This window comes from Narcine bancroftii, chromosome 6, assembly GCF_036971445.1.
Source record: "Narcine bancroftii isolate sNarBan1 chromosome 6, sNarBan1.hap1, whole genome shotgun sequence".
Taxonomy (NCBI): domain Eukaryota; kingdom Metazoa; phylum Chordata; class Chondrichthyes; order Torpediniformes; family Narcinidae; genus Narcine; species Narcine bancroftii.
This window is the reverse complement of record NC_091474.1, coordinates 229,381,737-229,393,972: the sequence shown is the minus strand read 5'-3', so window position 1 is coordinate 229,393,972 and position 12,236 is coordinate 229,381,737. Positions and strand designations below refer to the sequence as shown.

General features: G+C 41.3%; 1 protein-coding gene across 5 annotated transcripts in view; it reads left to right on the top strand.

The window, feature by feature from the left end:
- Positions 1–12,236, top strand: part of slc8a1b (solute carrier family 8 member 1b) — a 269,087-nt gene that overhangs the window by 227,213 nt on the left and 29,638 nt on the right. For all 5 annotated transcript variants that reach the window (XM_069887653.1, XM_069887649.1, XM_069887648.1 and 2 more), the window contains one exon: positions 3,639–3,738. In XM_069887653.1, the coding sequence (XP_069743754.1) occupies positions 3,639–3,738 (100 nt within the window). The remainder of the gene's footprint in view (positions 1–3,638; positions 3,739–12,236) is intronic.

Here is a 12,236-nt window from a genome sequence, read left to right as displayed (position 1 = left end):
GTTATCCAGCAAGTCAACCCATATTACAAGTACAGCAAATAAAACTCAGTACAGAGTCCAAAGTTACAATTGGAACAGAGGAAGAAAAACATTATTTTATTAATGCGAGATTTGCTTTGGTGTTTGATAGCATTGGGGGGGGGGGGGGTGGTCATGGGTGGAAACTTTTGCTGAATCTGGTGTGAGATTTCACATTCCTGATTCCTCTTTCTGATGGAAATGAGGAGAAAGTATGTGGCTGGAGTGGGATGAGTCCTTTATGTTGGTTTCTTTTCCAAGACAGTATGAAATATTGATGGAGGTTTGTGTGATTATCTGAGCTGCATTAGTCATTCTCGGCAATTTCTTGTGGTCATGGGCAAAGCCGTTCCCATACCACCCAGATGCATCCTGACAGGATACTTTGCATCTGTAGAAAATGTTGAGAGATGCGAGGGACATGCTGAATTTCTTGAACATCTCAGTCCAGTTTCCTGCATTTCTGTTGTCCCCTTTCTGCTCTTTCCCAGAGCAAGTTTTCCAGAGCCATTCTTTACAATTTCCAATACCTCTAGCATCATGCTACAACTAAAATCTTCCCTGTAAAAAATATTAAATGGGCTATTCTGGCAGAGTGCCACAGTTCACACCCTCTTCTATATGAAACATTTGACTTATAATAACTTCTGCAGAACGTGCAATGCCTGCCCCTAGATTTTGTTTCCCATCATCCAGTGCCCTAAACGTTCTTTCCATGTGAAGCTGTGATTTGTTCTGTTAACAACTTTGTATTGTTTTTTCTGCATATATTGTCTTGCTCTCTTATGATGTGTAGACCAAACTCAACGGGTGAAAGCATCTTAAAAATATCTGTCACTAAAAGTTAACTTTGAACATAGAACACTACAGCATAGTACAGGCCCTTCAGCCCTCGATGTTGTGCCGACCCATAAGAAAAGTACTAAGCCCTCCCTACCCTGTAACCCTCAATTTTTTTTCCATCCATGTGCCTGTCTAAGAGTCTCTTATATGCCCCTAATGTTTCATCCTCCACCACCATCCCGAGCAAGGCATTCCAGGCACCCACAACTCTGTTTTTTTTTAAATAAGTAAATAAAACTTACCTCTGATGTCTCCCCTAAACTTCCCTCCCTTCACTTTATACCTATGTCCTCTGGTGTTTGCTATTCCTCCCCTGGGAAACAGGCACTAGCTTTGTCTCTCATAATCTTGTAGACCTCCTAAGTCTCCTCTCATCCTTCTACACTCCAAAGAGAAAAGTCTCAGCTCTGCTAACCTTGCCTCATAAGATTTATTTTCTAATCAAGGCAATATTCTGGTAAATTTCCTCTGCACCCTCTCCATAGCTTCCACATCCCTCCTATAATGAGGTGATCAGAACTGAACACGAGACTCTAAGTGCAGTCTCACCAGAGATTTGTAGAGTTGCAATGTGACCTCTTGACTCCCAAACTCGATCCCCCTATTAATGAAGCCCAGCATTACATAGGCCTTCTTAACTATCCTATCAATTTGTGCTGCGACCTTGAGGGATGTATGAATTTGGACCCCAAAGTCCCTCTGTTCATCCTCACTCTTAAGTAACTGCCCATTAACCCTGTATTTAGCCTTCTGGTTTGTCCTTCCAAAATGTATCACCTCGCACTTAATTGGATTGAACTCCACCTGTCACTTTTCTGCCCAACTCTGCATCCTGTCTGTATCCTCTTGTGACCTTCGACAACCTTCAGTTCCATCCACAACTTCTCCAACCTTTGTACCATCTTCAAACTTACCTATCCTTCCGCCTCTTCATCCAGGTCATTCATAAAAATCACTAAGAGCAGGAGTCCCAGAACAGATCCTTACAGTACTTCAATAGTTACTGACTTCAGGCAGAATATTTTGCTACCACTACTACTCTCTGCTTTCTACCTGCAAGCCAATTCTTTATCCACACAACCAAGGTTCCATGGATCCCATGCCTCACGACTTCGTGAACAAGTCTCTCATGGGGGACCTTGTCAAATGCCCTGCTAAATTCCATATAAACCACATCTACTTCCCTGCCATCATCAATTTCTTTTGTTATCTCCTCAAAAAACTCAATTAGTCACGTGAAGCACCACCTTCCCTTCACAAAGCCATGCTGACTATCCTTGAGTAGACTGTTCTTCTCCAAATGCTCATGGATCCTATCCTTAAGAATCCTCTCCAATGGTTTGCATACCAGTAACGTAAGACTCAACGGTCTATAACTCCCAGGATTCCCCCTATTACCTTTTTTAAACAAGGGGTACATTTGCAATTCTCCAATCCTTCGGCACCTCCCCTGCAGCCAAAGAAGATTAAAAAATCATAGCTACTGCCCCAGCTATCTCGTCCCTTACTTCCCACAGCAACTTGGGGTATATAGTGTCTGGCCCCGGGAACTTATCAATCTTGATATTTTTGAGAAGATCCAATACTTTCTTTTCCTTAATCTCAATATTGTCGAGCACACAGTCTATTCTATTAAGACTTCACCCTGATCAATGTCCTTTTATATTGTAAATACTGAAGCAAAGTATTCATTTAGGACCTCCTCCAGGCACATGTCCTTTATCCTTTAGTGGCCCCACCTTCATTCCCATCATCCTTCTGTTCTTCACATATGCATAGAATGCCTTGGGGTTCTCCTTAATCCTACATGCAAAGGCCTCATGTCCCCTTTGTGCTGCTTCTAAGATCTTTCTGATGCTACCATATACTTCTCACGAGCCCTTCCTGTTTCTTGCTTCCTATATCTAATATATACTTTCTTTTTCTTTTTTTTAACTAGCTGCCTCACCTGCTTCTTCAACCACGGTCCCCTTTCCCTACCATCTTTTACCTGTCCCAGTGGGACAAACCTATCCTGAACCCAACACAAGTGGTCCCTAAACTTCCTCCACATTAGTTCTATGCTTTCACCCTTGAACATCTGCTCCAGCCTCATTTCATCATAATTAGCCCATCCCCAATCAAACACTTACCCATTTTACCTGCTTTTATCCTTATCCATAACTATGCTAAAGCTCAGGGAATTGTGGTCACTCTCACCAAAGTGCTCACCCAACGAAATGTCTGCCACCTGACCAGATTCATTACTCAGAATTAGATCCGATATGGCCTCTCGTCAGCTGGTCCGCGTACTGTATCAGAAATCCTTCTTGAACTTCTGGTTGCATATCCCATTCCAACATTTCTATTCCATGCTGTTCCAATTAATTTCAGTGCAATCTCCAAGAACCTCATCTTCAAAGATATTGCAGACCTTCAGATCCTTCTTCATTACAGTATCTGATGTTATTCATGTGCTGCTTTATCTAATTTCTCTCCTCCAGTGTATTTTTGGAGCTTAATGCAATCTTCCATTAATCTTTCAGAATAATCTATCATTATTTCCTACCCCAACTAGTCATCTTGCACCATACTCTGTTTTGCTGTTTTGTCAGTTGATCTCTCATGTCTTCTATAGCATCTCACAGTTTTTATCTTGCCTCTTTTCTGAAGACTCTCTCCTGCCTTGTCCCAGTTCTAAGCAGAAGACATCATTGAAACGTTAACTTCCTCAACTGCTGAGTATTTCCAGCATTTACTCGCATCTAAAATTTACTTTTTTTCTTCTATTGCTGCAGAACACGGTGGACAAACTGATCAAAAAAACAAACTTAGCCTTGGTTGTAGGGACGAACAGTTGGAGGGATCAGTTTATTGAAGCTATCACTGTGAGTGCAGGTAAGTGGAAAAGAAAATAATGCTTTATTCAATGCAAACCCGTGGACAAGGCTTGGGAGGTTTTTTTTTAATCAATGACATATTAAGGGTATTTTAATCTTTTCACGCATCCCTTAAAACCCCAGCCTTGATCCTTCCACCTTTTTTTGTGGTATCTAAAGGCCAAACCACTAGACAGCCACTCTTCTCATTTGAACTGTCTGTAACCAATTGGCAGAACAGTGGAGAATCTTGTTCTTCCTCGTTTGATTTCTCTCTCTGCCCCTAAACCTGTGCCTTCAAGTTTTAGAATTGTCTGTCCTCACTTTATCCCTGCTTCTCTTGATTTAATCTGCCCTCTAGTTTTAGAAATGTCTTGAAAGGGCTGTAGTGTGATTCACCAAAGTGTTGCCAGATCTGGAAGGCTCAAGTTATAGGGTAAGATGAGGTAGGTTGTGAAGGCTGATGGGTGGCATTATAGAGATTTAGAAAGTCAAAAGAGGCATTAATAAAAAGAATGCTCAGTGTTTTCCCAGGTAAGAGAATTCTAAATCACGAGGCCAAAGGTTTAAGATCAGAGGGGAGAAATTTAAGGAACTGAGGGGAAAGACTTTCACCCAAATGGTCGTCTGCATTTGGAACAAGCTACTAGAGGGTACAATTTGAAAGGCATTTGTGTAGATATGTGAATTGGATGTGGATCAAATGGAGCCAAATGGTACTAAACTGGAATGATGGGCCAGAATGGATAGTTAGATTGAAGGCTCAGTTCCATTTTGTGTGATTCCTTGATTCTAACAATGGCTTGTGACTACTTTGGGCTGGAAAGAGCTGTCAACTAGCTGACAAATCTGTAGAGAACAACTGGCTTGTATTCTGAACTGCACACTGCAGCTTAAAAGTCAGGAACTTAGAGGTCAGAGGTGTGTGCATTTGACCCTTTGTTCAGTCCCTGGGTTGGTCTCTGGCCATTTGTTGAGCTAAAATGTAGGATGCTGCTCCTCAACTTCAAACCAACCATCGGAGATTTATTTCTGGTTTTTGTTGTTTGGCAATCAGTTTAGGATACTCTTGAAGTCATCATTAATTTTTTAACAATTTTGTACACTTCTGCTTTCTAAATATAGAATATACAGCTCAGTGCAGAGTACAGGTCCTTCAGCCCTCGATGTGTGCCAACCCATATATTCCTTAAAAATTACTATCCTGTATCCCTCTTTTTTTACTTCCATCCATGTGCATTTCTAAGAGTCTCTTAAATGCCCCTAATGTTTCAGCCTCCACCACCATCTCTGGCAAGGCATTCCAGGTACCCACAACTCTTAGTGTTTAAAAAAAAAAGTTTAGCCCTGATGTCTCCTCTCAACTTCCCTCCCTTTACTTTGTACACTTGTCTTCTGGTGTTTGCTATTCCTGCCCTGGGAAAAAAGGCGCAGGCTGTCCACCCTATCTGCCTCTTATAGTCTTGTAGACCTCTATTAAGTCTCCTCTCATCGTTCTGCGCTCCAAAGAGAAAAGTCCCATCTCTGCTAACCTTGCCTCATAAGTCTTGTTTTCCAATCCAGATTACATCCTGGTAAATCTCTTCTGCACCCTCTCCATAGCTTCCACATTCTTCCTGCAATGAGTTGACCAGAACTGAACACAATACTCTGCAGTCTAACCAGAGATTTGTGGAATTACAAAATGACATCTTGACTCCCAAACTCAATCCTCCTATTAATGAAGCCCAACATCCCTTAGGCCTTCTTAACTATCCTATCAACCTGTGTGGCAACCTTGAGGGATGCATAGATTTGGACCCCAAGATCCTTCTGTTCATCCACACTCTTAAGTAACCAAACATTAACCCTGTTCTCAGCCTTCCGATGTGTTATTCCAAAATGTATCACCTCACACATATCTGGATTGAACTCCATCTGCTGCTTTTCCACCCAACTCTACATCCTGCCTATATCCTCAGTTCCATCCTCAACTCCTCCAACCTTCGTAACAACAGCAAACATTGACCCATCCTTCTGCTTCTTCATCTAGGTCATTTATAAAGATCACAAAGAGCAGGGCTCCTGAAACAGATCCTTCTGGAACTCCACTAGTCACTGACCTCCAGGTAGAATACTTTCCACACACTACTACTTTCTGCTTTCTGCACAGCCAAAGTTTCATGGATTCCATGCCTCATGACTTGGGGGACCTTGTCAAATGCCTTACTAAAATCCATATAGACCACATCTACTTCCCTACCCTCATCAATTTCCTTTGTTACCTCCTCAAAAAGCTCAATTAGACTCGTGAGGCACGACCTTCCCTTCACAAAGCCATGCTGACTATCCTTGAGGAGACTGTACTTCTCCAAATGCTCATAGATCCTATCTTTAAGAACCCTCTCCAATAGTTAGCACACCACTGACATAAGACTCACTGGTCTATAATTCCCAGGATTCCCCCATTACTTTTTTTAAACAAGGGGACTACATTTGCCATTCTCCAATCATACGGCACCTCCCCTGTGGCCAGAGGACTCAAAGATCATAGCCACTGCCCCAGCTATCTTTTGCCTTACTTTACATAGCAATCTAGGGTGTATCGCATCCTGTCCTGGAGACTTATTAATGTTAATGTTTTTAAGAAGATCCAACACTTCCTCTTCCTTAATCTTCATATTGTCCAGCTCACAGGCCTGTTCTATTCTGACCTCACCCTGATCCAGGTCCTTTTCTCTTTTGAATACTGAAGCAAAGTATTCATTTAGGAGCTCCCCAACCTCCTCCACCTCCAGGCATATGTTGTCTCCTTTATCCATTTGCAGCCCCATCTTCATTCTCATCATCTTTCTGCTCTTCGTATACGCAGAATGCCTTGGGGTTCTCCTTAATCCTACATCCCAAGGCCTTCTCATGCCCCCTTTGATCTTTCCTAAGTCCTTTCTTAGCTCCTTCCTGGCTACTATATGCTTCTTATGAGCCTTTGCTGCTTCCTGTATTTAATGTATGCTTCAGTGTTCCTTTTGATTAGCTGCCTCACTGGTGCATCAAACACGGTTTCCTTTTCCTACCATATTTTCCCTGCCCCATTGGAACAAACCATCCTGAACTCAGCACGTGGTCCCTAAACTTTCTCCACATTATTTCTCTACTTTCACCTTTGAACATCTGTTTCCAGTTTACTCTTATTAGTTTCTGCCTCATAACATTGTAATTATCCCTTCCCCAATTAAGTACTTTCCCATTTTACCTGCTTTATCCTATCCATAGCTATGCTAAAACTCAGGGAGAGTGGTCACTCTCACCAAAGTGCTCACCTGACAAGAGGTCCGCCACTTGACTAGGTTCATTGCCCAGAATTGGATCCAGTCTGGCCTCTCCTCTCATCGGCTGATTCACATACTCTGTCAGGAATCCTTCTTCAATACACCTGACAAATTCAGTCCCATTTATCCTTCGTGCAGTCAGGAAATGCCAGTCAACATTAGGGAAGCTGAAATCTCCCAAATCAAGCATCCTGTATTTCCAAAATATGCCTACTTATCTGCTCATCGGTGACTTGAGGGCTACTTAGGAACCTATAGACTACTCCTAGTAAAGTGGTTGCTCCCTTCTGATTTTTAACTTACACCCATACCGTCTCAGTTGACATTCCCTCATCAACGTCCTGTCTTTCTATAGCTGTGTTACTATCCCTGACCAGTAATAGCCCTGCCTCTCTTATCTCCCATTTTATTCTTTTTAAAACACCTAAACCCTGCATCAGCCAATCCTGCCCATCCTCCAGCCAAGTCTCTGTAACAGCTGCAACATCATAGTTCTACATACTGATCCATGTTCTAAGTACATCCCCTTTATTCCTAATACTCCTAACATTGAAATAGACACATTTCAAACCCTCTGACTACTTTTATGTTTTGTCCCCCTGCCTGTCCTTCTTCACAAACTCAAAACGCAGCATCATGCTTTTGACCTGTTCTCTGCACTTTCATTCTGGTTCCCACTCTCCTGCCAAACTAGTTATCTTACAACATATTTGAAAATATTGGCTTTGGAAGTTGTCAAAATCCAACTGAGAGGCTTGTAGACTTGTTTTGTGGCCTTGTGGCTGAGGATAGTCTGTGCCACCATGGAAGTACTGCAGAAGTGGAATTGGCAGTTCATCTGGAGCACAAGCCTTGCTGAGGTAATCAAATCCTTTCTATTTTATCAATGCTCTTCAAATATTTTGTACACATTCCTTGAAGAAAACAACAGTTACCCATCCAAGCTAATCTTGTAGTATAATTTTTCAACTTGGCAACATCTTTTCAATCCTCTTCTCCACTGGAGAAGGTCCGTCACGTCTTTTGTGTGGTGATCAGAATTGCACTATTGCATTTCCTATTTAAGTGGTCAACTGCATTCACAACGAGATGTTTGTGACAAGATCTGATTCCTTGGTGATTGGATTATTTAGATGTCGTATGATGTATGGCATACATTGTTCTGTTTTTGCACCCTCACCAGGTTGGCACTTCAGTTTTCAATAAACCTACTAGCAAGCCTTCAAGTACTCTCTAAACTCAAGGTTGATGAACAAGGGACTAAGGTCACACAACCATCAATGCTTGACTTCATCTTGTGCTGCTTAACACTGAGCCAATTTTAGATTAATTAACTCCTCCTTTAAGCATTCACAAATCCTCTAAAGTAGCAGGCAGAGGAATGCCATTCAAATTTATTAAATATTCAACAGTCAACTTGCAGTGTAATTTTAACCTAGAATATATTAGTTTGTGCATTCAAGGTCAATTCAAAATGTTTTCTTGTATGAAGTGGATTGTTTTTCTGAAATCCTTTTTTTTTAAACTTAGTGAACCGTGTGTAGCTTTTCTGTATTTTTTTGATTGCCTTGATTGGAATATGTTGACCTTCCATGTTTTGACAGCACCTAGGGAAATTAGAAGGATTTGCATTTAATCCTAAACTCCTGATTAATTAAAATGATCTTTACAGTTCAGATGAGGACTTTTTTTTATTGTTCCCATTTGCTGTTCACAATATTGTTTCCAATATTAGAAACTCTCCAAAGCCCTTTTAAACTTGTATCCCTTTCCAAGAATTTCATTCGCTCCAGTTAGAGCATGTTGAAGTGCAAAATTGTCTCTGGAATTGAAACTGGAATATGAATATTTATGAAAGTCGTTCATCTACAGTAAAATTGCCATTATCTGGCACCCACGGGGATTGCAGGTGTCGGATATGTGAATTTTCCGATTCACTGAGACTCACTCTTCCAATGCCTAATTAAGGCACCTGCATTAAGAATACACCGTTTAAAAGGCAAAAGACAGTGCAAATTTTAAAGTAACTTGAAATCATTGTTGTAGACTTTAATTATGTAAAGTTCACTTTAATCAGGTAATTCCCATAACTTACGAAATTTAAATTCGAAGCCGGGTTACTGACACCGTAACAGTGTTGTGCTAGTCACTAACCGTGCATCCTTCTTAATTAACTCCCCCCACCCCCCACCTTGTGCTGACAACCTGACTTACTTCCACACAAGTGTCCCAGTCAGACCCTGGGCTCACCTTTGCTATCGCTGTAACAATGTTGCACTAGCCGCTGTACTGTTGTCATAATTAACTCCCACCTACCCACTTCCCCCTAAGTTTACAGTCAAAGTCTTACCAACATACTTAATAATAGACTAATTAAAAATAAATAATCTTACTGGGCAGGGATAGGGGGACACTTTGGGAATGTTGCCACATCAGCAAGTGGCATTAACCTGTTCTTCATCCTGGGTGCTGCCATTTTATTTAAAAACAACTTTGTTCAAATAGATGCTGTGGGCGAGGCACGATCGGAGCGCTCTGCAGGCTGAATGTTTGTTCCCATCTTTACCAAGGGGTTTTGTATTACTTCAGATAACCTTTACTTTTGCAATTTTAAACGTTTATTTTAACTTTTATTTATTTCCTCTGTTTGAGTTTCCGGTTGATTGAGTGCCAGATAATGGGGATTTTACTGTACATTTTTGTGCCCATCCAATTGTTTCAACATTACGATTTCAGTACAAAGCATTCATTCCAAAATATGTTTCTCAACCAGGGAGTTACATAGAGTGTGGTCCTGCAGAGAGAAGGATGGGAAGGAAAAAAAAATGATTGGTGGTGTGATCGAGTGACAGTTGGTAGAAATGGAGAATGATGTGCTTGATACAAAGGATGGTATAATGAAAAAAAGGACCAATGCACCCTGTGTTTGTTCTGTCTGGAGTGGAGGTGGGTGAGAGCATAAATACAGTGAATGAAAATGTGGGTTAAAAACTTCATCAACAATTGTAGAAGGGAATTCAACTTTCCAGATAGAAAGAGAATACTTCAGATGTCCCAGAGTGGAAAGTATCATCTCAAGAACAGATACAGAGCACATCTTTATCATGAATCCAGGAAAGAGATCCACAAGATTATGAGAGGCAAAGATAGAGTGGACAGCCAGCACCTGTTTCCCTGGGCAGGAATAGCAAACACCAGAGTACAAAGTGAAGGGAGGGAAATTTAGGGGAGACATCAGGGGTAAGTTTTATTTATTATTTTAAATGCAGAGATTTGTGGCTGCCAGGAATGCCTTGCAGGGATGGTGGTGAAGGTTGAAACATGAGGGGAATTTAAGAGACTCTTAGATGAAAGAAAAATAGATGATTACGGGGTAGTACAACATGAAAATCTTTAGACAACATGGTTGAAGTAAAAGAACAGACAATGCTGGTAAAAATACATAACTGTCATTTTGGGCTTGAGCCCTTCATCAAGGTATGGAAAAATGTCGGCAGGAGTCCGAGCAAAAGAGTAAGGAGGGCAAAGGTATGGTCATAAAAGCAGGAGGTGATAGGTGGAGAAGGGAGGGAGGGGACAGCATTGATTAAAGGGAGGACGGATGGCTAGGTGAAGGGAGGGAGGAGAACTGGAAAGAAGGGATGGAGAAAAGGGAACAAAGAGAGCAGGTTAGCAGAAACCAGAAAGGTTGATGTTAATACCATCGAGTTGAAGAGTGCCCAGTCAGAAAGTCAGGTTTTGTTCATCCAATTTGCGGGTGACCTTGCTGGGATAGTACATAAGGCCATGGATAGACATGGGAGTGTGACACAGAACTGAAATGGTTGGCTACTGGGAAGTCTCTGTCAGTGATGTGGATGGAGCAAAGGTGCTCAGCAAAGCAATCTCCCAATCTGCGCCCAATCTCTCTGATGTCGAGAAGGCCACAAAGGGAGCACTGGATGGAATAAATCATATACACAGGTGAAGTGTTGCTTCACTTCAAAGGCCTGTTTGGGGCCCTGGACCATGGTGAGGGGGGAGGTGTGGGTGCAAGTGTGGCACCTCCTGTGGCCACAGGGTTATGGGGCAGGGTGGATTTAGTACTTTTTTGAAGGAATATTTGGGTTAGCACAACATCGAGGGCCGATGTGCTGTAGTGTTCTATGGATCCTTCTCACCTTTACGTTCTTCTATCCCCTCAACATGTTCAACACTTGCCGTGTTTCCACTATCCCTCCTGAACCTTCTCCTCTGATTTTAAACAATCACTCCTCCTCTTCATCCCCTTGGATCTCCATCTTAATGAATTCCAAACTCAGCGTGATGTTGAACTCTACTACCGTTGCGACCATGCCCATTTTTCACTTAATCTGTAGATTCTTTCTCCTGAGTCATCCTATAATTTCCACCACCTCTTGATGGAACTTCTCCATCACATTTTCTTTCCCCTCCCATTCTGAATGGAAAGTTGCAATATGCTCCACTTTTTTCAGTCATCTATTCATTCTTCTAGAACTCTTTGGAACAGTAGAACTTTACAGTAATAAATATTGGAAGTGTTCAGTAGGACTTCCATTTTCCTTCCTAGATTATCAACTCTTTATTTTTCTTTTTGTCTTGAATGGGAGTAGGCTGTCGCATCCATGTGCAAACTGGCCAAGAAATAAAAATAATAGCAAATTGTAGAATTTTTTTAAGCAGGTCAGTCACCATCTGTGGAGAGAATGGTTAACCTTGTGATTGATTGCCTTCAAAATGGACCATTTTGGGTCCATTATACATTTTTGGTCATCATTGCACTGAACAACAATTTTTTTTAAAAATTTGCTTCCTAAAAAGAAATTGGAGATTATGATAGACAGCTTCAAGCTAAATACAAAGATAATTTTAGATTTGCTGTATTGCAAAGGAAATTGAAGAAATATTAAATTAACTTTTTTTTTTAATTTAGCACATTTAATCACATAATGATACCGAAATACTGCATTTGTTCAACTGACCTAAAAATGTTTGCCACTTATTTTCATTTGTACTCAGCATCTGATGCCTCTCATGTCAGAGTCCAACAATAGTTGGCCAGCATTAATGGATTCCAGTTGCCCTGATATTGCTTTTCCATGTTCACATTGTCCTAGTGAAACCTTTCACCATGTTCATCACTACCAGCAGGGAAGGTATCCAAGTGCGAATGCAGAAAATGAATTTTCAATGACATGTTGCACTTCGT